The 24,696-nt window shown below is 43.4% G+C and overlaps 2 protein-coding genes across 2 annotated transcripts; both read right to left on the reverse strand.

Moving 5' to 3' along the window:
* Nucleotides 1-6,400: 6,400 nt before the first annotated feature.
* On the reverse strand, nt 6,401-18,286 carry LOC137901547 (vascular endothelial zinc finger 1-like). Its single transcript, XM_068745587.1, has 8 exons — nt 18,254-18,286; nt 14,245-14,733; nt 13,859-14,118; nt 13,016-13,085; nt 10,994-11,162; nt 7,649-7,690; nt 6,939-7,004; nt 6,401-6,747 (listed from the first exon to the last, which is right to left on the reverse strand). The coding sequence occupies exons 1-8, from the start codon at nt 18,284-18,286 to the stop codon at nt 6,401-6,403; spliced, it is 1,476 nt and encodes a 491-aa protein (XP_068601688.1).
* Nucleotides 18,287-20,005: 1,719 nt separating this feature from the next.
* On the reverse strand, nt 20,006-23,755 carry LOC137901433 (B-cell receptor-associated protein 29-like). Its single transcript, XM_068745464.1, has 8 exons — nt 23,745-23,755; nt 23,169-23,281; nt 22,914-23,014; nt 22,621-22,768; nt 22,371-22,506; nt 21,723-21,825; nt 21,542-21,642; nt 20,006-20,978 (listed from the first exon to the last, which is right to left on the reverse strand). The coding sequence occupies exons 2-8, from the start codon at nt 23,258-23,260 to the stop codon at nt 20,946-20,948; spliced, it is 714 nt and encodes a 237-aa protein (XP_068601565.1). The 5' UTR covers nt 23,261-23,281; nt 23,745-23,755; the 3' UTR covers nt 20,006-20,945.
* Between the last annotated feature and the right edge of the window lie 941 nt (nt 23,756-24,696).

Consider the following 24,696-nt stretch of genomic DNA (forward strand, 5'->3'; position numbering starts at 1 on the left):
TTGTGCTCACACTCCCTCATCCCTTCTGCAGGGATAAATCACGGAACAGCAATTTAAAACCAAAATAATCATAATAAATAAACTGCAGCAGGTTGTAATGCATAAATTAACTAGCATGATTGTAAAGCATGCGTGTCTTTAAAATTGGACATCAACCATGTGAACATTCAGTGTTTGAACTAAACTAAACAATTGTTATTGCACTTCATCAAATGTAAATTGTTGTTCATAAAAAAAACATGAATCAAAAATGTGTCTGATCTGATTCAATTTGCTTTATTTCTGTTTGGATTCATGGCAGTTCTTTTTCCTTTTGTTTGAGAGTTTAGTTTTAGTAAGGTATGAGCATATTTTATTTCGGCTAATGCGTCCTGGCAGCGATCCCTGTATCATGTTCTGTCGTTGAGGGCCTTGATGGAAGTGATTTAGATTTTTGATTACGAGATTTTGCAGATGCATGAAATAATGAAATTACCAAACTCCAATTAGGTCAAATCCCTCCTCTCAGACAAGAGAAGCGAGAATGAGGCCCGAAAGTCTTTGTACACCTCGCCACTGTTAAAAAAAAGAAAAGAAAACAGCTACGGTCTCCGATTTATTTATTTTTCTGCTTTGTTTCCTTTTCTACATGTTTACTTCTTGTCTGTCTTGCAGTTTCCTCTTTGTCTTATTCCCATTCAACATTTTTCAACTTGCCATTTGCCATTTTGTTTTATATAGTCTGTCTCTGTCCATCCATCCATCTTCAATCGCTTATCCGGGGCCGGTCACGGGGGCCGCAGCCTAAGCAGGGAAGCCCAGACTTCCCTGTCCCTAGTCACTTCTTCTACTTCTTCTAGCTCTTCCGGGGGGGTCGATCGTCACCTTTCTCTCTCTGGGCTGTATGGTAATGCTTTTAGCTGACAGACGGTGTGTAAACGAGAGCTTCTGGGTTCATCTCGACTTGCTTTAGTTGTATGAATTTGTTTTCCGTTGAGATAACACTTAAAACGAGACGATCATTCAGCTCAAACCTTGTCCTGGACACCATGATCTCCGAGCTGAGGGACGAGGTGGGACGATGCATTCAGAGCAGCATCGATCAAGAGATGAAGAGGATTCACAGTCGTATCGGGAGGTCCAGCTGCGGAAAAGAGCGAGCCCCTCCAGGGGCTCCACCGTGACAGAGAAGAGGCGCCGGATGCTGCGGGTAATTCCACAATGAGACTTTCACCCCATGTAGCAACATATCGCTGCCCGAAAGATAGATGACGTCTCGTTTGTTCTCCAGGTCATGAAGAATCAGTCGTTGACGTCAAGAGGGCAGGTGACTTTAGCGAGGACGAGAACTGCCGCGCGACGCTTGCCTCCACAAAGAAAGGGCCGCCCAACCCCTTGATAGAGTTTGACCTCAAGATACTGCAGCTGAAGAAAAGTAAATCGCCTTCAGCCGCGACACCGCCTGTGGAGGAAGAGCGGGATAAAATGGCCTTAGAAGAGGAAAAAACTAAAGAGGATGTCAAAGGTCATGTTTCAGGGGAGACCATTCCAGAGGACGATGCGGGTAAGGTAGGAGCAGAATAAATCAGTGTCGGTGATGAGGAAGAGGAAGAAACAGGCAGGGAAAAGCGGGAGAAGCAGCTGAAGGAGAGGATCCCACAGGAACAGGTGGATCGGAACCGGAGGAGGAAGAACAAGCGACCGACAGGGAACGTGGAGAAGAGGCATCCGTGGAAAACGACGCTGCCAAAAGTGCATCACAGGACCGAGAACTGAGGGAGGGGAGGAGTCACGCATGTGTCCAGCGAGACCCAAATATGTTTGGCAATGCGCATAAGCACATAAAGAATGTCATTCATTCTGTTCCAGAGTAGATCCTTTAGATGTCAAACTAAAAGAAACTTGACACAATCCATTACATTTTCCAACTTTAATAAAGAATGAGAAACAAAAAGAAAAACACCAATGTTTTTGTCGTCACATACAGACCATGATTTGGCACAAATGCTCCACAATCCACTCGAGTAAGCGAAGTCACAGAGGCACTTTGATCAGAGCAGGACGACCAGAGGTCACCGACTTCCCCCCCACCGCCAAGAAACGCCTCTCCTGATCGAGAGGAGCGGTCAGCTTTAAGCCTCCTCTGTTGAGCATTGACAGTCCACAATCAAGTTTTCATGTTTTCTTTTATTTAGATAAACCCAAATAAAAGGCACATAAAACATTGCTCATATGTTTCTATAATAATTCTCGATGGACATACATTTAAAAAAATGTAGGAATGTTTTACCTTTCTGCTAACCAGAAAGCCGAGGCTTCGTATGTACAAAAATGACCATTGTTAATGTTCTAATACAAAAAGATTTATAAAAGTTGCTTTTCCTTGCATGTGTCTGTCTCAACTAAAACGTCCTCTGAACTAAATGCTTTGTACAAAGATATACATTCATTTGCCTTCACATCTGCCAAATTCATCACACAAACAAAAACATAAATTATTTTCTAAATCAGTTTTGCCAAATAATTACTTTACTTTTCACATTAAATTGGAGTCAAATAGTAAAAAGGAGCTGAACCATGCGAGTAACAATAACAGAAAATTCACTGATGCAATTGTTCTTAACTCAAAGATCCACGTTTTTCCAGCTTGTTCCTGAATCGAAGGTGTAGGACAGAAACTGAAATCACGCGGCTTGGCTGCCCGTGGCAATCTGAACTCAACAAGGCTTCCTCCACACAGCACTTCTACAGGATGAGGCACCGGCGCACGTAAAGATCAGGCACACTTCGTTACAGCCACTGAAGGACAAATGACATTCCTTTCACCCTAATCTTTCTAGTGTTTTCACTAACAAACAAAAATCGCTAGCCCTCTACGAACTGTCGTTAAACCTACGCTGGAATATGCTCAATCATCCACATGCAACACTGAGAAAATCAAAGATGGGCGGGGGGTGTATATATGTAAGAGCATTTCTTTTGATGGACGGGGTCGGCAGGCAAACGTGAAACTATCGTGCCAAACATCAAGACCGACCGTCCAATCGTTAATGCCCTTTTCGTACCACTGCTCTGAAGTGAAAAACACCGACAGCTGGCTGCAAGCGCTTTAGAGTTCCTGCCCTGAACGACAAACGATTTCCTTAGTGTTCGCCAAAAAAACAAACGCATCCGGATGGAGAACCAGGATTCAACTGAACCCGCCGTGTTCATTCCAGTCAGCAGAGAGCTGCAGCGTGCGCGAACATGCACGTAGTGTTTCAGAGAGAAGCAGCAACCATTCAGGACCACTTTCTTCTTCTGTGGTTGTCACTTCTAAACCTCCAGTTGTTCCAGTCTTTACATAACATAACAAATTATCAGCAAGGCATTTATTTATACAAAAATGGATGCACGTATATGTGTGGCAGTTTGTCGTTGCTAAGAAACATGAACAATACTCAAAATATCCTGACATCTTGCTTGATCCGATTATTTTAGCTATTCCTGGGAAAATAAATCTCCTTTTTTGATCACGGTCTGAATTGTCCAAAAGCTGCCAGGAAAAAGGAATCGATAAAAAAAACAAGTCTGAGTTTTTCCTTCCAACAGTTCTGATCTGCTGACTTAGAAACTGGACAGTTCCAGGTTTGCTGTAGAAAGGGGGGCTCAATCTTCCTTCCACCTGCAGCTGTGGGATTGGCTTTGCTCATTTTCTTGAACATTGTGAAATCGGCCATTACACACTTAAGATTCTGTTTTAGTATTTCTAATCCTTGATTTCCACGTAGCGAAATGGTTAGCAATACACGTCCCATTAGCACAGATCTTGGTCTGCTCTCAGCACCGGCGCCTGAAATGCTTTCCCACGTTTTGCGCTTTAGTCCACCGAGCGTTCGACGGGCATCGTCTTTGAAGTTCTTCTATTTCACACTAATTCAATACACGTCGTGTTTCCGCTTATCTCTAGCCATCGGTGCGGTAACGGCAACAAACCAGGCGACCTGCTTGATGCTCTAAAGATCCAGTCTTTGATCAGAATAAAAGGAAGTGCTTCACCCTTGTCCTGTAGCTTTAGCGCTTTGTCCTCTACTGGACAGCCCCGCTGCTTGAATGTCCCGTGCTAACTGGACAAAGATGCTAGTGTTGATCTGTACAGAGATGTTGAGTGTTCAATGCGTTGCTAAATCTGTTGGACTGCCCGTCTGGATCCTGTGCTGCACTCGTCACAGTTCTGTACAACTGAACAGCTTTAGGAGCAACTAGCGAGAGCCAATCGGTGACTCTGGCGCTCTACAGTAATCAAAGGTTTAATTAATTTGACCTTTAACACTGCCATTCAAGGGCACAGCCTACGCTACATTCCTCCAGGAGGCTTCGTTTCGTGTTGTTGTACCTCCGACGCCGTGTACTGATAGCAGTGGAACAAGTCCAAAAGAAATATCACAGATGAAATAGTGTGAAGTGTCCTGCTGTAACAACTGACTGGTCTCCACCTGACTGACGGGCCTTTGGGAGGAGGAGTGGGGGGGCTGACTATTGATCTTTCCTGCCTCTATCAGTGACCCCCCCGCCCCCCCACCCCCAGGCTGGAAGCTTTGTAATTAAACTTCAAAACACATATACTTCCAAATACTGACAAGTCCACTGAAATAACAATAGTATTAAAAAAAATAAATTTAAACAAGTCATCTTAAAAAGAAGCAACAATACAATTCCATTGAAGGAATTACCAATCGATCACGCACCAACCGTGTTTGGAGTCAAACGCACGGCTGACAAACACATTTTCAACCGGTCACCTTTATGACCCACGCTGTCCTGTAGTGGCTAAATAAAAAGGAACTGCTAAAAGGGGCTCTAAAAGGGTGTGCCGCTCCGCAGCATGGGTTCACTGCCCACACCGATGCAGGGAGCCGGCTCACCCTCACCTACCTGATCTAAAAACTACTCTGTGGAATACAGGGATGAATACAAGCACAGTACATGTGAGCACGTAGCAGCGGATACTGTAGTAACTGCCCAATAATGTACAACCACGAAAAGAAGAACGATTTACTACAACAACATTTCAAATTGTGTAAACACCAGTGCAATTTAAATGCGTGGGTTAACCCTCTATCCACGGCCGTAGCGCCGGCGCCGTTACGGTCAAAAAGCACCACCGTTACCAGGAGCCGGCGCCGGTGCTCCGGTCGAAGAGACTGACAAGACCCCCCCACCGTAGGGAGCACACAGGAGTGATGCTGGAGCTGCTGATTAAAGTACAAAACTAAAGGTTGTTGACTCAAGATGCCGTTTAAAAGGTCGTCCCGACTGAACAGGGGGAAACGCACCACCTGGAGAATCTTTGGCATCAAATGGTATTTACATAGTATCTGCAGGCCTACGCTGTGCGGGGTCACTTCATATTTGCACGACGCGTTTGTGACCTGGGGCATCAAGGAGGAAATTTAAGCAGTGAAGAGGTAACAGGCGTTTTCTGAGTGCAATGTTCATTATTGAGCGCGGCGCTATCGGTACCAGAATGATCAAAAATCCTTTTGGACCTATTTCATCTGTATATTGTGGTCTTGATGGGCAGACGGAGATCCAAGGCAGCACCTGGCAGTAAAGACGATCACTGAACAGGCACGCTGGACCCCTTCCTACATTTGCGACCATTACTTTGAGCTCCCTCTTACTTCGGGGGGGTATTAGACCCCCCCCCCATGAATCCATGATGATGACTGCTTTGTGTTGCTACAGAGTTTTTGCATCAATGTGATGAAGAAGCCCCTTATTGCAAACGATCTGGTATCAATAAAATGTTTGTCAAAAGTCTAATAAAATTCATACATTACAAAATCCGAAAATATATCTATTAAAAAAAAAAACCACAGACACGAGTTTCTCCGTGATTTCTTCTTGATCCTCCTACGAATCTGACGTTGAGTGGGTCAGTCCTAACCGACTTTTACACTCTGTTCGTCAGATCCGGGTACCTCGTGTGAAGCAAATGTAAATTACCGGTAAATGGACAATAAAGAGAGTCTATGTGGCCGAACAAATATAAATTAGAAAACTGATGATCAGGTTAACGCTGGCTGATTGTTAAAAGAGAGTAGGAGGTGAGAATTATTTCCTGTCCACAGTAGCGTGTTATGCTACGTGCTATGCTACGTTACCCCTAATGGTTACTATTGGGTCTTATTTTATCTGTCATCTAGGAAATGTTTGCTATTAATCCGTAAACTGATCATTACCAGTTAATCTAGGCTAAACATCAGAACAAAACAGCACCCCAGATAAGGATAAGAACAGAATATCTTTTGATACAAATATACGCACCAATGACTCCTGCCACCAACCCATCCGGAGAGCTACTTCATGAAGACTCGACAGGCTCAACAATTATTGGGCAGTTAAAACATTATCTGCTCTAGTAAGGGCTAAACTTGCTCTACCAAGGGGGTGAGGAAGGCAGGACTTGGGATAGAAAAGGCATGCTCTCCATGGGCCTCATGGCAATGTTGATATTCATTGGCATAGGAGTGGTGATGGCCACCGGGTGGGCAATATTCATGTGTGCCGTCGTAGGGATGTTGACCGAGGCCAGGTTCACCGGGCCGGTGATGGTGACAGGATGCTGCAGGTTGATGGGCGACGTGATGTTGACCGCGTTGGTGGCGATGTTCATTTGAGCAGCGATGGTGACCGGGTTGCCGCCGCGGTTCACAGCCGAGGTAATGGCCGCCGAGTTGGTGACTGGGGTCGAGGCGGACGAGTTGGCGTGCACGTTGTTGGCATCTGCGTTAAAAACAAGACGTACAAGCGTAAATGTGCGGCTGGGCCAACCTTGCGAAAAAATACCCTAGCCCTGCAAAACAGGGAAAGGCAACAGCCACTATGATCCTCGGCTGTTTAGCTGGGTCACTGAAAACGTCAACACAGCATTAATCCATTATGTCAACTGTAGTAATATTGTTGAAGGAACCTACCTTTGTGACAGTTGTCAATTAGGACTTGGAAGGAGTTATTTAAAATCTCTCCTACCGTCAACTCACCTGAGGGGTAAATTCAAAAAGCAGGATCAATAGACTAACAAGCTAACTGTCTATTTGTCTTAATTCAAAACTTTCAGTTTAAACAGTTGCACATCAAGTAGGACATCTTAAGGCCTGGGCCTGCCCAAGACGGGGCGGGGCGGGGCGGGGCACACCACAGGTCTGCCAATTGACCATCACAGATGAGTTCAGGACCAGCATGGAACATAAGGGCCATCGACTTGTCTCTCTCATGCAGGGAGACAGTTGGCGATAGGTGCCGGGTCAATTCTGATCCGATCTCATCTGGGACGTCCCAATTTATAGCCAACAGGTTTTCTGCTATAATTGGTAGCACTACATGTAGGTGGGCGTCGTTTTAAGACAGAAAATTACACCCGTTACAAGTTGACCTGACGAAAGGCCAGGTATGGATGCATTAACTTTAGCTATGGTCCAGTTATATTATCTACTGATCCTGCTTGATGAACTTTAACCTTAAATTAGCACAACTCTTAATCACACCAATCCTCAGAGACAAGGAATGCTTGCATACTTGAGTGACTTGGTACAAGAAGAAAAACTGGCCACATCGTTGAATGATTTGGAGGTTAACATGTGTTTGGGCAGGGGGGGCGGGGGTCTGCTACTAACTACGGGATTACCTTTTCGTGGCCCTGAGTGGTTCCACTGCCAGTCACCTATGCCTATTCAGAAATACAGACACATATTGGGTTACAAAGGGTAGCAGTGCTACACTCTGGGAGGAAGCTCCAGCAGCTGACATGGGCAAGACGTGCGTATTTGCTTTGCGGTGTGAAAGATTTAACCTTTTATGTCGGGCCTCCCAAGTCGGGAAGACAAACACTTTTGTTTGCTAGCCGTCACTGAACCAAATCAAAACCAACAACAACAAAGCGTAATCACAACAGGGAACCGGAGCTGCTGCTCTCCGCCACAGCAGGAGAACCCTTTGCTGCTGTAGCTAGTCGGGCCTCTGTGGCTTCCCCGAGCCGGTCCCCGGTCTTAGTATTTTGCACCCTGAAGTCACAGCTCCAGTGGCCGCTGCTTGAATCTGATTACTCTCCACCTTCAGGTGTTTGGTCAAAGGTCCGCTGAAGTGAAACTGCAAACTAAAGTACTTTTACCTTTGAGCTGCTCGCCGTAAGGACTTCAGTAAGTATGGACTTATTGTGTTTTTACAAAAAGTTTCCCCCTTTCTCTTAAAATAACCTCCCAATCCTGCCTGGCCTCTTGGTTAAACCCGCCACTGAACTGCTGTTGACTGAGGAGCTGAAACAGACAGTACTGCAGGAACCCTCGTGTTTCTGAAGGAGCCGAGAAGCCAGCCAATGATAGTAACAGCATGAGAAGACAAGTCAACTCTTGGTTCAGCTGAGAAGTTGTCTGTCTACAATTCTTTTTTCTTTGGTATTCTGCATGTCTTTTGAGCCATAAGCTATCATTTAGCACTGCATGTAGACACGTTCACTCAGCCATCTGATTAGCCCCACTGGTTAGCCACCAATCCATCTGATCCGGTTGAAATTCAGCGGTGAGATAGAGACCCCGACCCTACATGACTGGGTTAAACACTGTCGATTACATAACCTCCGCATCGGCGGAGGCAATTACCCGATGCATTTTATGCTACATCATGATACTGTAAATGAGGAGTAGAAAGAGACACCTTCCTAGTAGACATTGTGGGTGAGACAGCAGAAACACTTAATTTGCTCGCTCACTTTCCGGTATGTCGTAAAAACACGTCTTAGACAACGAAAACAAAAAAGACCAGTGCAGTTGTAAAGTCGAGCTTTAGCAAGTCGCATAGGCCGTAAGTCGACGACGCCCTGTATCGCGTTGCTACAGGCGTCACTTGGCCTATAAATTCTATTTAATCCCGATTCTCCAGAGGTAAACTTATGGCTGACAGAACACTCACGTTACAGTTCAAAGGGAATCAAGGCATTGGCTAGTTTACAAAAGCAGATTTAACAATCTTTGGACAAGACGAATCATGTCTGAAATAACATTAGATTGGAAATAGACATGATATCTTAAATGGATTTTGAGCAACCTGCTTAGGCAAATATTCAGACATTCCATTCATCTTCAGCCAGAATGCGGCTCATGGGTGTTGCTGGAGCCTATCCTAGCTGGCTATAGGCGAGAGGTGGAGCACACCGGGGACAAGTCGCCAGCTCATCGCCGGGCTACACGTAGACGTGGCTGCTTAATAAGCTTTCGGCATTCTTAGGGTGTCCGTTTTCACAATGGAACATTTACAGTACATGATGTATTTAAGTACTTACTGCAAGACAGATAAGACATTGATCTCACAAATAGTCAAACTTTCTTGCGTGTGAAATTGTGAAATAAACAATTATTCACACTCACACCTACGGACAATTTAGCACATCCATTCCGCCTAAGGTGCATGTTTTTGGAGGTGGGAGGAAGCCAGAGAACCCGGAGAGAATCCAAGTAGGCACGGGAAGAACCTACAAACTCTACACAGAAAGGCCCCTTCTTGCTTTGAGGCAACAGTGCCCATCCTCCATGCAGCCCGGATTAAACAGATATTAATACGCTAAACATGATGAGTGCAGTTTCACCCTGCAAAGAGCCAACATAAAAATTAGGATTAAACAATCAACCTAGCAACGCACTTATGGACACTTCCTGGAGGATCGGCTCATTCTCCAGAGGCCACTGAGGCAGTGTCGGCATTATTTCAGCGCCAACGTACTTTAATCAGTGCAGGATGAAAGCGCTTTAGATGGGAAAACGCACGAGACTCAACACAAATGATACGTCCAATGTTAATGCAATTTGGAAGTAGATGAAAGAGCGACTGGAGATCTTGGTCGGGTATCTTCTAAGTCAGGGGCCGGCAACCTTTTTCATGACACGCACTTTACAATATACTCCGTGATGTTCCACTCTGGAACTGAAAAGGTGTGAACCCCAAAATGCAGAGACAGAGGCGAGAGAATCGGTCTGCAGTTCATTTTATAAGGAAATAACAAAAAACACTAAGGAGGGACAGGCTGGTTGTCAGTAATAAAAGAAAAATCCACAGCCACAAAAACGAAACCAAGGTGGGAAGGATGGAGTTACAAAGACAGAAAATCAAAACGAGAGAACACAAAGATCACCTGAAACTGGCCGGAGGACAGGCTGACGTCACGGAGAGAAACACGGCGCACAAGAGCAGCACAAGAACAGATACGTGTTCTGACATTTCACTTCACTTTCCAGTCTGCGCTGAAAGTTACTCGTCTGTGATTCTTGACATAATTGTGTCCTCATTTAGCAGTTCCTCAAATAAAACATCCGCAGTTAATAGGAAAGCCTCCTTCATGTATTCTCCGTCAGCGAATGGTTTTCCATGTTTCGCTGCGCAGTGAGAAACGTTATAACTCCCTTCCGTTGCCTGGTTTTTAACAATACAAAAGGTGCTGCTCTGTTTAGCATACCTTGCTAGCGTTCCGTTTTAGCCGCCTCGTCGCTGAAGTTTCTTTTCGCGTTTAGTCTCAAAATGCCGCTGCACATTCAATGTCCTACACGCCACACTTTCCACAGCAGAGGACGCATATCGCCCGATCTCCTCTTTAAATAAATCCATGCTCCAACTATATTGGAAATAACTCAAACTCAACTCAAACAAACACCGCTGTTAAGCTCGCTGAATGAACTCCCAAGAGCCTCGCTGTGACGCACAGAATCAAGGACGCCTTCCACGAACATATCAACATATTAAACAGTTTTGTTCCATTAGTATTTAAGAACATTTAGTGCGCTCTATTTCTTGCCAGGTGTTAAATATAATAATACAATATATTCATTGCCTCTAAATTTTCTCTGCGTGCCGACATAAATGCCCTCGCGTGCCACCCATGACACGCGTGTCTGAGGTTACCGACCCCTGTTCTAAGTGTTGGATGACAAAGTGAGAAAGTTTGAGAGGTAAAATGAAAGTAAAGGGAAAGAGCGGTCAGACCTACCTTTATTGTTACAGGGGTTGGTGAAGCTGGCCTGGCCGTGGGTCTTGAGGTGACTTGTAATGTAGGCAGCACTGAGCATTTTGCCACATATGTTGCAGGTCACTTTGCCTTCATGCCTGATCATGTGGGAGCGCAGACGGTCTTTGGTAGCAAAGGCGGAGGTGCAGGCCTAGGAGAGTAAACCAGCAAGAGTTTTTGTTTTCTTCTTCTGTGATCCTTATGTATGTTTTAATTTGAACACCTGAAGAACCTGACCATGAAAATGATTTATTTTATTTTTTTATAGAAACTCTTCTTTGTTTGCAAATATTAGAAAAGACAAAATATGTGTTGGGGCTGAATAAAAATGCAACTAGAAAGAGAACGTATTGATGTTCAAACATTGAATGCCTTTATGATAACTCAAACGTTACATCTTAATCCCATGTACTGAAAGTGAGTCACACTTTTCATTACCATCTCTTCCCTTCATCACCCGTTTCAGGGTTTATTTACTCTGTCAAAAATAAAAGGATAATCACCTAAACATTAAATATTCTGGTACGATCTAATTATTCCAATTTCAGTCGTTAAATTCTCAAATTACATTTGACATCAAAAACAGAATCTGCATCTTAAAATATTTTCCTCCTTTTGTTCCTGTGTCTTCCATTTCTGGCAGGATCACTAATTTGCAGCTGTACTGTTAATCAATGTAGCTACCGTCATAGAAACATAAAATCAATGCTCACGAGCAATTAAGGTTAAAATCATTCAAGTCAGTGACAGGAAGAAGAATTTGCTCCTCAACTAAGATGAAAAATCCCAATTCAATTCTGTCCTGTCGTCACATCCTCTGGACTAAAAAGGGGCGGGACATCTGGCTTGTAATTAGTGTACATGGATTGAGTACACCATATATTTGTGAAGGTACCATCAATCTGAATGAAATACTGCATGTACAGGTTTTACAGCAACTTGTGGTGTCAAGTCGACAATGTATTTTTCAGGGAAAGCCTTGCTTGTTTTTTTTTTGAAAACAAGACAAACCACATTCTGCATGCGTTACAACAGCAGTAAAAGAGTCCAGCCACTGAAGTGGCCTTCCTGAACCCCCCCCATTTAAGGTATTTGGTGGATTATAAAACATACAATATCACAAAGGACAAACTGTACTATTGAGCAATTGGCATTCTGCATTAGGAAAGAAGGGGGAAATATTCCACTGTCACAGTGACTGTTAAAAGAAGAGGTTGTTTTTTAACAACTTGCATCAAATTTTAAATGAAGAAATAATCATTAATAAAACTGCAATGTTGTCTTTGTGCGTGTTCAATAAGTTCTAATGATCAGCAGAGCAATTTTACTTACATTTTACACAACCACTGGGGGGGGTAGTGCACAACATCCAAATAGGGATGCTGATTTAAATCAAAATGACTTTTTAGAATTGCTCAAATGGTGATAAAATTCCAAATCCTGAAGCCTCTGCCGGCCAAAATGACGGTTTTTAAACTGTCACTTGGGATCAGATAGTTTTATCTTGCAGAGCTGATCCTGCACCTCAAACAATGCAATCCATTTCTAGATGTAGGAGAAAACACTTTGATGAAACTATAATCACGTATTCCAATTTTTCAATTAAGGACAATTGGACGTTTGAAAGTGAATTTCCATCTCTCGTTCCATTTCTATTTTTTTTTTATCCTACTTCAAGTATAGGTAATAATTTCATCACATATGCCTATCTTGTAGTCACTGAAGTAGTCGCTTCAAAGAGGCCACTAATGGGCTTTAAGCAAAAAGCAGCAATGGCAGTAAGGCTAAAAGAAAGGCAAAGACAAGCCGAATCAGCTGGACTTGTTTACGTTGGTTGAAGACGTTTCACCGCTCGTCCAACAGGCTTCTTCAGTCCTTCAACCAACTTCAACAAGTCCAGCTGATTCTTTGTCTTTTTTCTTTTTCACCTCAACCTGGAATACCGAGAGCCTACACAGATACTAAGGCTACACTCTTCTCATACTGCTTGTGTCTTTCTCTTACCGTTACTTGGCACTTAAACGGCCTCTCTGAGGAATGGACATGCTTGACATGGCAGCTTAGGTGATCAGGTCTGCAGGACGAGATGAAAACAGGAAATGGATACGCTTCAGCTTTGACGGTAGCATTTTGTTCAGAGTCAGTGCTGAAAGTATTGCAGAAACTGTATACCGGCATTAGGATACACATTTCAATGTGATGTATAGCACATCGCATTTGGTTGAGTGTTGTAGCTCTTGGCACATCTTAACTCTTTCAATGCCATTGTCCATCTAAACCCAAACATTCGCTGCCTCTCTTCAATGGACAATAACTCCGGAACGGAAAATGGTAGGAACACTTTTCCTGATGAAAGATTAATGAAGAGACTTCTTTCATTTGGTAGGTTCGGTGTGTGCATAGCCATAGTTCAAAATATTCTATGGGGCTTGACAAATAGGGCAAAATGAGCAGAAACTGGGGCACTTAGCATATAGCAGAGCTGAAAATGGCTGGCACTGAAAGAGTTAAAATGGAGAGTACACAAAAAACATATTTTGGATGAAATTTTTACAAACAAGCATCTAAACTTTGAGTACAGTGACATTGTGTTTACTAACCTGTGAGAGGAATATAATCAGCCCTAATAGTTATTTTGTTCTCCAAGATGTTGTTTGGCTTCAGCCAACATCTTTTAAGATTATATAAAAACCTGTGTCATCCTTTAAAAAACTAATATATATACATATAAATAGCACACAAAGTCAGCAAACCCATCGTGTATGATGAAGAATCAGCCGTGAACCAGGTCTGTCCTGCTGCAAACCGTCGCTCCACTCGTCTTAAACCAAACTGATGTCCACATACCTAGAAAAGCCCTTCCCGCAGACGGAGCAGATGTAAGGCTTGTGAACGCCGCCATCGTGGGAGCGGGCATGGTACGTCATGCGGTCCTTCCTCTTGAACCTCTGCTGGCAGATGGGGCACTGGAACGGCTTCTCGTCAGAGTGCGACAGCTTGTGGCGGTTAAGGTGGTACACATCTCTGAAGGCTTTACCACACATGTCGCAGCCATGATTCTTTTTCACCGGCTTGGGGGGTTTCTTCGGGACGCTCTGCTGCTGCTGCTGTTGGTGTTGCTGTTGGTGTTGCTGTTGGTGTTGCTGTTGGTGTTGCTGTTGCTGTTGGTGTTGCTGTTGGTGTTGGTGTTGGTGTTGGTGTTGCTGTTGCTGTTGGTGCTGGTGCTGGTGCTGGTGCTGCATCGAGGTCATGACACTAGTGCTGGTAGACGTTGACGTGGTGGCTGTAGTCAGAATACCCGCTACCGTAGTGATGTATGAAGCGTTTCCACTATTCTCCCGTGGTACAGTGGAAATGAGCGGCACCATGGTGGGGGCTGGTTGCGTCTTCTTCGGCCGCGCAACCATCTTAATGCCAGTGTGGCAGGACTCGTGCCGCCGCAGATGGTAACTGTCCCGGAAAGCTTTGTTGCAGTAGCCACAGATGAACGGCGTCTTTGATTTAGGTTCCTTTTTGACGGTAACTGGAGCGCCTCCGCCGCCACCCCCAGTCCCACTAGCCACATTATCTTTAAGAAGTTCTGCAGCACTGACTGGCGGCTTCTGGTCTAGGAGAATGGGCAACACTGGTTTCTGGTCAGGTGGTTCGGCTGCAGAACTCAGCAAGGGCAAGAGGCTATTCCCAGCGACTTGGTGCTGGTGGTGCAAAGCCTCATTGGCCTGCTGCAAGAAAATCAGAGGACATAAAAACACAATTAGAACACATTCTCACCATATATATATAAAAGAATAAAAGAATAAAAAAAGAATAAAAGCATCTCTGGTCCACAATGCTCTCAAAAATTGAGGAATATTATTATAAGAGGTTTTTGTTTCCAGACACGCCTTTCTCCGGATACACAAAACACTGAATTCAGCTAATTTGCATGTTTGTGGTGTGCGTGTATGGGCAGGGGGGGGCTGTAAACCACACAGAAAGGCAGCAAGTAGGATTCGAACCTGTGACCTTCTTGCAGTGAGGCATCAGCGCTACCACTGCGCTGCAACATAATGGAATTAATAGCAAGTGACCAGACTGCCTGTAGAAGGGCTGTGAGCAAACCCCCCCCCAGATGAGGCTGCTGTGCTTGACCAGTGAAAGCATGTGATCGGGAAGAGCGGGCTTCCTGCAGCACGAGATCAGATGCACCTCCTGGCTCCGATTGGTGGTTCAGATGGAGGCCCTGTGGATTCTTGAAAATAGCGTTCGGAACACTAGATGGAGCCAAAGGCCTTTTTTTCTTTTCTTTTTTTTGCAGAGCAGTCGTTTCATGTACTGCTGTGAGGACACAGTGATGAGTTGTTGTTGTTTGTATCTTAGCAGGATGGATTCCCAGATCTCTTTCTACTCAGCATAATATACTTAAGGTAATTTAACATGGGGCGGTATGTGAAGGAGCTCAAGGAAGGACAGCTGATAAATCAAAAGGGACAAGGCACTATATTCTGCCTAGAACGTCAGTGTCATCAATACAATGACTGCAGAACAATAAGTGGCGCTGATTAGAGCACGAGGCTCCGATCCGTTTCTTTGCGCCTTGCATTCAACTCTGAACGTAGAGCTAGCATACAACTCAAAGTTATCTCAGTATTAAACACATCTAAAGCTTGTGGAAATTATTCACCATTTCCTAATATCCAAAAATTCAATATTCATGTACAACTAGCAAAACTGCAAATGTCATCGGGCTTACAAAGACCAAGTAGTCGACCAGTTGTCAGTAAAAGCAGAAGCATTCGGTAAACATCAACCTGCTAAAATACATTCAAACTATTGTCCTTTCAAAGCTACAAGGCCACGCTTCAAAGCACTTCAGGACAAGAGGTAAAGTAAAAATTCCAGAGAGTACTGCAATATGTAAAATGCAATCACAGAGGTTTACAGTCTGCCGCATATCGGACTGGTACCTGGATAGTTAAACATATTACAGTACAGTCCTGACCGGTCCACATCGGAAGCTCAGGAGGACATCAGTACCGTAATTGCTGAACTATTATGCGCACCTGTGAAAAAGCCGCACCCACTGAATTAAAAAAAATATATATTTTGTACTAAAATAAGCCGCACATATTCGTAAGCCGCAAGTGCATTGAGACAAATGATATTTAACGGAACACGGCTTGTAACGATATCCGCAGCAGGTCTCCAAGGTGAACAGCGTCTGGCATGTTAGAATAAGGGAAGTCGGCAAATCAGATCCGTAACTTCGGGATAAGGATTGGCTCTAAGGGCTGGGTCGGTCGGGCTGGGGTGCGAAGCGGGGCCGGGCTCGAGCCGCGGCTGGGGGAGCAGTCGCCCCGTCGCCCTCCCCTCTCCGCCCGTCGGAGGCTGCGCGGCGCGCGCGCGCGCCTGGCGGGGTGTCCCCGTCCCCCTTGCCCCCGTGCCCCTCATCCTCCGTCCGCGGGAGCGTGGTGCGGCAGGGGTGGGGACGCCCGGGAGGTTGAGGGGGTGGGTTCCTTCCCCGCTACGCGGCGCGTCCGACGCCGCGTAGCGGATGGCGGACAGGCGGCGGGGACCGGGTACGGCGGTCCGGCGGCGGCGACTCTGGACGAGCGCCGGGCCCTTCTCGCGGATCTCCCCAGCTCCGCGCAAGCGGGGCTTTCCCTCCGGGCGGGCGGGCGTTCATTTTGTAACGAAAATAAATAGGCTCTAACGAAACACGGCTCGTAAAGAAAGTGGGAAAATATACGTAAATTTGCTGCGTCGTTGCATAAACCGCAAGGTTCAAAATATTGGAAAAAAGTAGCGGCTTGTACACCGGGAATTACGGTATTCACTTCCACACACATCTTATCAGCAACAAATCTGAAAAATGTACAAACATCCCGACGTGACATCAACCAAGCGGATATAGAGAGGAATTCATCCGTTCCTAAAAAAGGAATTTACTTGGCTTGGATCTGTCCACACATTCAAAATATAATAAGGATTTAGGTCAAAGGAAAAGTCCCTGCAGGGGAAAGGAAATCACACGAGACGCTAAACATCTTCACGTTTTTTTCCCCTACGTTCATGACCCGGACAACAGAGAAGCATCAGGGACTTCCAATTATTATACTCTTGATTTGTTCACGTTACATACTTTATTGATTAGTCAAACAATAAATGATGTCGTAGCCCGAGAACTCGCTGCAGCCACGCCAGAAACTGCTTTTAGGCACAAACTCAATTCACACGAAGGTCAATGAAAGGATAAAAGTACTAGCAATTTTACATTCAGATTATCTGGAGGCCCCATCCTAGGGCTTGCCGAAGCAAATACTTGACAGAAATTCAAATATGTTCTCCTAAATCTCATTTAATTACTTTGTATAAATACTCAGCGACTACTGGCGACCTCCTAAGATGTAGAAAGATATATCTTTTTTTTTTTTTAAATATAAACTCTGTTGTGGTTTACAAGACAAAAGGCGGCATTGCACGCACAAGTTTCCACGCACTGGATGACGAATCGCGGTTTAAATGTGGTGAATTAATGTCCGCCGTCGCGTAATAAAGGCTCCTGTTTGCGATCCGTGCTTTCAGATTTGTGCTTAAGAGGGTTCGAGTTTTACGTGTGGCTGAATCGCCGCACTCCGCGTGCAGCGCAGCCATCAGTTCGTACGCGTTAGCTAACCTCTCGGTAACGCACGGACTTCTGGAGTACAAGTTTACATCAAGAGTTTCGAGTTTAACGTTTCTTTTCAGAGCAGCTCCCGGTTCGCGTTATCCCCGACATTACTTTAGCAGCGGCTGCCATGGTGCCGACAAGAAAGGTACCCGTTAGCCAGTTAGCTGAGCTCGCCGACATCCAATAGCAGGAATAGCTCGAATCTACTAGCTAAGTTGCTAACGCGCGCGCATCTTTAGCAGTGCGAACACAGACGAGTTTAACATGAATTTAATGCACATTTGACTAAATCCGTAGTGGCACGATGTAAAAATAAATAAATAAAAATAGATACTTCAACCAAAATTACGACGGTGGCGCTACAGAGCGCCTGAGTCCTCACAGAAGGTCTCAGCCTCGATAAAGCTGGTTAGCACTTTGCTACAGCAAAACACACAGTCGCGCTAGCTAGCAAGCAAGCTAACGCTAACACCTTCGTATTGCTTAGCAAACTCCGATTAATTTCAGAAAGTGATGGAAGACGAGTTAGCGAGCAGCAATTTCGAAACCCGTCCGAGTACCTTCTCAAACCGCTGTAGTATAGTGCGATTTACCTGGAATAAAAACGTACTCCAACTCGGTTCCATTGCAACACAAGCTCAAATCTGCTTGAACCTAAAAAGGAATCTACAACAAAGCAGCTAAACATGGCAGCCACAACTTCCTGTCACCCCCCAGGGCGAGCTGTAGGACGGCTGGACTTTACTACAAGTCCAGCTAGCTTATTTCTAATTACACGATAAACTATTTCTAGAGACACAATTTTCGTCAAAGTTATATCTGAATTCACGCGCAAAAACGAGCTTTTCCTATTGAGATAATTAGAAAGGGGTGAGTAAAATAGATGAATAAAAAAAAAAAAAAAGCTTATTAAATCAGATGCAGTACTACGGTGACCAATTCGGTTTAAAATAAATACTTGCAAGGATGTGTGCAAATACAAATTATTATTATTATTATTATTGTGTCTGGTCTCAAAAAAAAATTAAATTTGGAACAAAAGCCAAATATAACATTTAAGTTTTAGATAACTGTAGAATGTGTAGACGATTGATCTCAGTAGGGATATTTAGCTTTGTTTTGTTCCAGCAGCCAACTTGTCACCAACACCTATTTATCCTTGTTTTGCTTATTCCGATGTATAGGTATACATATATATGTATGTATAGGTATATATATATATGTATATATTGGTATATATATACAGTATATGTACCGGCGTGAAGGGTCTCCCCTAAGGGCCCGCCTGGATGCTGTTGGCCTGACCAGGATTCGAATCCCCGATTTTCCGTACCAAAGCCAGAAGCGTTACCACGCAGCTATCCCAATAGTTCTTTTGTATATATATACACACATTACTGTATACAACAAAAGTGACTACTTTGAAAAATAATAAATCGTTTTTAATTGTTGCACTTGTCTTATTATCATTATTTCATCCAGTGATCCCTTTTCTTCCGCTCTGCGGGTAATGGGAGCTGCTGGAACCGAATCTAGCTTGCAATGTGTCGCCAGCTCATCACGGGGGTCACACAGAGAAAAACACACACGCAGACGCTATGGACAATTTGGAGTAATGAATTGACCTAAACTGCATGTTTTTTGGGAGAAAACCAGAGAACCTGAAAAAAACCCAGGCGAACACAGGGAGATCAAACAAACTTCTACAGATAGCATTTTGCAGTTACACCTAAACAAATATCGGTCGACCTCATCACAGCAATAGAATCAGCCATCTGCAACAACAAGCTGGCAGAAGCAGAACAACTCAAAATCAAACTCTACATTTCCTTTGATTCCACGTCCTGCATCAATGCAGCTGTTCTGTAGTTTCAAGTTTAAAAATAGCTGTTCTGCCTTTGCCCTGGCTTAGAGCGCCCTCTTGTGGTTACCTTGCGGTACTGTTCCGGAGGACGGAGATTTAGAGCAACTGTGTTTCCTGAGTAGGAATCAATAATAATACGTGGGAAAGCACGCAAAAAACCTATAAAGAGTATAGGATGCTCATATCCTCTGAAAGGCCTTCCTCTCCTGCTTCCCACGAGGGTTTGCTGAGCAGGATTTCCAGGTCGTCTGCATAGCCGTACTTTCTTGATGTTGTTAGGGGTAGGTCGTGGATGTAGATGTTAAATAACATCGGTGCCAGCACAGAGCCCTGTGGGACACCGTTCCTGAGCCTTTTGTGTTCTAAAAAAAAACAAAAAAACAAAACAAAACATATGTTGTTTTACATGTGTATTTGTTCAGTGTCTATTCAAAATGATCCACATAGTTAATAAATACTTTTATTAAACAAAACACTTTGTCTAAATACAAAAGGCACTTATCTGATGTCCTCATTTGATGACTATAGTGTCACCTCTCCTATTGTCAAACCCTGTTTGGATAATGAAACATAATCCATAATTTTTCATGATGGGGACACCTTTCAATAACCTCCAAATTAACATTTTAAATGAAATGAGATGCAAACAAACACCTTCTGAACATTCTACAAAGACCCATTTAGCCACTACCTGCGGCCATGATTGAATCTCGGCCACAAAAATGTAAACCCCATGTAAAATTCGAAGTAAAATCCAGCACACTATATTCAGTTTTATTTATATCCAATGATACATGAAATTGGGTTTTAAAAAGAAACAATGACTGATGGAAAAATCCAACAACTCAATTCACTACAACAACAAAAGTAGTAAATCAACTCTAATGCAAAAACAGCCAACCAACATAAGAGAAGCTTCTGATATAGCAGCAAACTTTAAATGTAAAGAGTGACTTTACATGCCATTGTGACTTCAGGGTGGGTGTGCTTTTTATACCCATGGCATTCACCAAGAAGGAAGCAAGTATTTGCGTTAAAATACATTCATAGCTGTATATAAATTATCGAAACAATTATAGCTTTACTCTGCAATTGGCAAAAATCAAATAAAAATCACCCATCCTTGTTGCATATTTTTTTAACATATTAAGTGCGCTGTGATCAGATCAGAGTTTGATTACTGACTGAATTATTAATTGTCCCCCAGATATTACTCATTTCATTAACATCAGGCCTGGTGTGCTCTACAAAAACGTCTCCATGCGTTGAAATCTTTCCCGATTCGTTACTGATGCGTCTAAACAACCAATCCTGATGTGGTATGCACTGCGATGCAAAGTGTTAAATGATGTTAAAGCATGCATTGGAGCGGCTCCTCTCATGTTTGAGCCAAGTCGTAAAGACTTCAAACTTCATGATCACTAGTCATCCTTCTTGTTTCCATTTTCTTGATTCTAAAGCAAGAGAGAATGAAAAGCACCAGTTAATATACAAGAACATCTGAATACATTAGTGTTTCAATAGACAAAGGAAAAGCAATTTCATCTGAAATCATTAATAAAATCTATACAATTATTAATTTCCCACACATTAACAGAAGTAACAAACTTTACTTTCAGTGTCTCGGGAACAAAATAGAGTTGAAACTACAAATCAAGCCATGAATATAAAATGACCATTCAAAGGTCCCATATTATACTCTCTTAACATTATTTACATTAAATCTATGCAGTTAGAGAACAAACAAAATACACGATTTCCCTTTGAGAACTCCTGATCTTTCCCTTTTTTCCCCCTCAACGAAATTGAATATTTCCATTTCAATCAGCCGTTTCAGCAGCATCAATATGTAGCAGGTGAAACTTGTTTTCACAAGTAGATTTCTATGCACCTTCTGGGTAACTCAAATGACTCAAAAACTCGATTCACTTTAGTGATTGACTCATTTAAACTCGGCTCAGTGAAAAGAATCGCGTTTACCAGCACTACAGTCATCTGCACTTAGACTTAGCTTCACCTGGAGGGCTTGATGTTCTTTTAACAGCCTATCGTACTCTCTGGCAAGGCCTTCCGTCTGCTTCTTCAATGCATCTGCTTCCAACTGCGAGTTCTTCAGTGCTGGAAATGCAACAAGCACAAATCAGCACAAGACGCACTCTTGTTTTAGTGGGAATGAGCTCAAGCGCATGGATATAAACCATTGTCAGAAGCCTTCAGTTCATATTTCCATTTCTCCACGTCTTTTCTAAGCAGCTCCATGACCTCGGCTGTAGCCTTGTCGCCTTTTCCTTCCTTCAGAGTCTGAAATACATCAAATGACGCAAGTCCAACGTGAATTAAATACACCTAGCCACCAGCTGTGTGGAAAAACTGCACGTAAAAAAAAAAGTGTGAGTTCACAACTAGAAATTATTGATGAAGAGAACGGAATGAAATACAAGGATCAGGAAAACAAGTGGAGAACGGAAGACATGTGTTTGAAACCTGGCATCTGTTTATATAGGTGAAACGGCTCAGTGGCCAGACCAGGTATCAACAATAAAGCTGTAGCAGACAGCAGGAGGTACCAGGACAGAAGCTCATGTCTGATCACTCACAGGCTTCTCAACTGGACCGTCTTTTGACTGACCTGTGGCAGCCAAGCATTCATAGCAATGTTGCTTTTTGATCCTTACTATCATTGTGAAGCAGAATTAACAAGACTTGGATTGTTCGCCCACTAATAGGGAACGCGAGCTGGCGGTTAGACTGTCATGAGACCAGTTAGTTTTACCCTACTGATGTGAGAAGCCTGTTTTGATGTGTGCTTCAAAGGATTTTGACTCAGCCCAACACTGGAGCCATACCTGTTTCAGCAATTCATTGTCCTCTAAATATATCTTGGCGTCCTGATTGGCTCTGTCAGCCTGTACCTGAAGATCGGCTGTAGTGGCAGACACTGATGCCAGTTGGTTAATCAAGGTGACCACACGCTTAATAACCCTGCAAAAACACAGTTAACAATGGGCTGGAGAAATGCCTAAATCAAGGCATTGGGACGAGTGATATATTTCATGAATTTTTGCTGTCATCAGCACAAAAGATGCAAAGACTCACAGCCAGAGGAAGACAGCAAAGCCAGAGATGTATAGATTCCTCTGGGCTCTGAAAAGCTTCATGTGTAGATGATCAACCATGTTTGGCTGCAGCTTAGCATCCGTGCCAACTTCTTTAGTAGAATATTTCCTCACCTCACGCACCGCATCTGCAGGGGAAACAACAAAAACAAAAACACTGCTTATTCAGTCAGTTTCCATTGCAGAGCAAACGTTGCTGGTTCCTACTGGTCAGTGAGAACGTTACAATGACAACTTGAGTTATGAACTAAAGAAATGTGACGTTCTACTTACCCAGGAAGAGCACAATAAGTATAATGATCATTGTGAGAAACACTTTGTTCCAGAACCGTGTCACACTGATCCAGATTCTGAGGTGGAAAAAACTTTGCCATCTGTAGTCACATACAAACAATAAATTTAGAGACTAACAGTATATACAGTGCTTTCAAAATGCAAAACAAAGTGCACCTACACTTTGTTTGGTTGATTACATGATTGTATTGTGTTATTTCCAAACAGACACACAAATACAAATACACAAGTTACCTCTTGGCTGAGATGAGGGGTAAACAGAGGATTAAAAGAATACCCATCTCCACGTAGAGGAAGGTGGCGACAGCAACCCACTGCAGACTCATCTTCGTTGAAATTCTCTTAAACTAAACAAAGACAGACATTTCTTGATTTAAAAAGTGCTCAATGCAGAAAACCCACAAAAAATACATGTGCAAGGATCCGTACGTCTAACTTTCAGCTTTTAGATAGCATGTGGTCAACAACACACCCTGAGTTCAGGTTGATAAAGAAAACAGCCCAAACTCATTATCGACTGAGACCACAGTTCACAAATGTGAACCTAAACACGGGAATTCTGTAGTCAAGCCAGTAAAATACATCACAAGTAAGAAAAACACACTTCTGTTAGTTTACTAAGACCTCAAAATTACCGATCAATGGACTTGTTGACATGAGCCGAAGATATTGTTCTGTGGGAAACCTCTCTAAAGAGCAAAAACGTAACATTTGCGAAGTATAAAATATAAAATAAAGTACATGTACGAGAACAATCATTCATTTAAAATCGCCAAAATACTGAGCAAGAAAATAAGCTTGTGTGCATACTTCCTGCTTCCTCTTCCTCACACAGACTGCCTGTCGCGAGATTTCAACGCAAGGCATACGTGACAAATACGTCCGCCATCTTGGAAGTTGTAGTCGGCGTTGAAGATGGTAGAGGCAGAGGCTCAGTGAGGAAGTCTTCCGGACCACAGTGCCAAGAACCGGCTCGACCCAACATGCCCCCCCCCCCCCCTCCATCGGCGATTTACGTGCACTTACAAAATAAATCGAAGCATTGCTTTTATTGTTGCCTTTAATTTGTAAGGTATCATGTCACCAAATTTACAGACTTAAAAAAATCACAAATGAATACTAAAAAAATCTTGAATACAATATAAATACCCTTAGCACAAAATAAAAACCTGTAAATAATAATAATAATATAATAATAATAATAATGTGTATCTGACACATTTTCAGTCACAGAAACCAAAGTGTTGTTGGTTTTATTTATGTTCATTTGATGCACCTCTGATGTTTCACAGACACATTAAAGCTGCCACCGGCCACTCATTCCTGAGGCCTGTAACAGGAGGCACCGCTGGGATCAGCTTAGGGCGGGAGCTGAGGCTGATCCATATACATGATTCGTTGGCTGCGGGAATTTTAAGGCCGTCATCCTCCCCTGCCAGTGGAGAAAAATGACAAATCACTGAGACCCTGCATAGATTACAGAGGACAACGACATCGCCGATAAAAATAACCGTTGTTTTCCAGAAAGCCACACATAACCAAATATCCCTGTCCGGGGTTCAAAGAAAAAAAAAAGTCAGGAAATAAATAATAACACTATTAATGAAATAAATAGCCAAATATTTCTTCACAGAAAAAAAGTCCATGGAACATTAACTGATCCTAACTTATTCATTTCTGACCCCCTGAAAGGTGAATCTTTTGGGCCGTTTTGAATGAGGCCAAAGAGGTGCATGTTTTGAGTCAAACAGTTTCACCCTTG

This window comes from Brachionichthys hirsutus, chromosome 11, assembly GCF_040956055.1.
Source record: "Brachionichthys hirsutus isolate HB-005 chromosome 11, CSIRO-AGI_Bhir_v1, whole genome shotgun sequence".
Taxonomy (NCBI): Eukaryota; Metazoa; Chordata; class Actinopteri; order Lophiiformes; family Brachionichthyidae; genus Brachionichthys; species Brachionichthys hirsutus.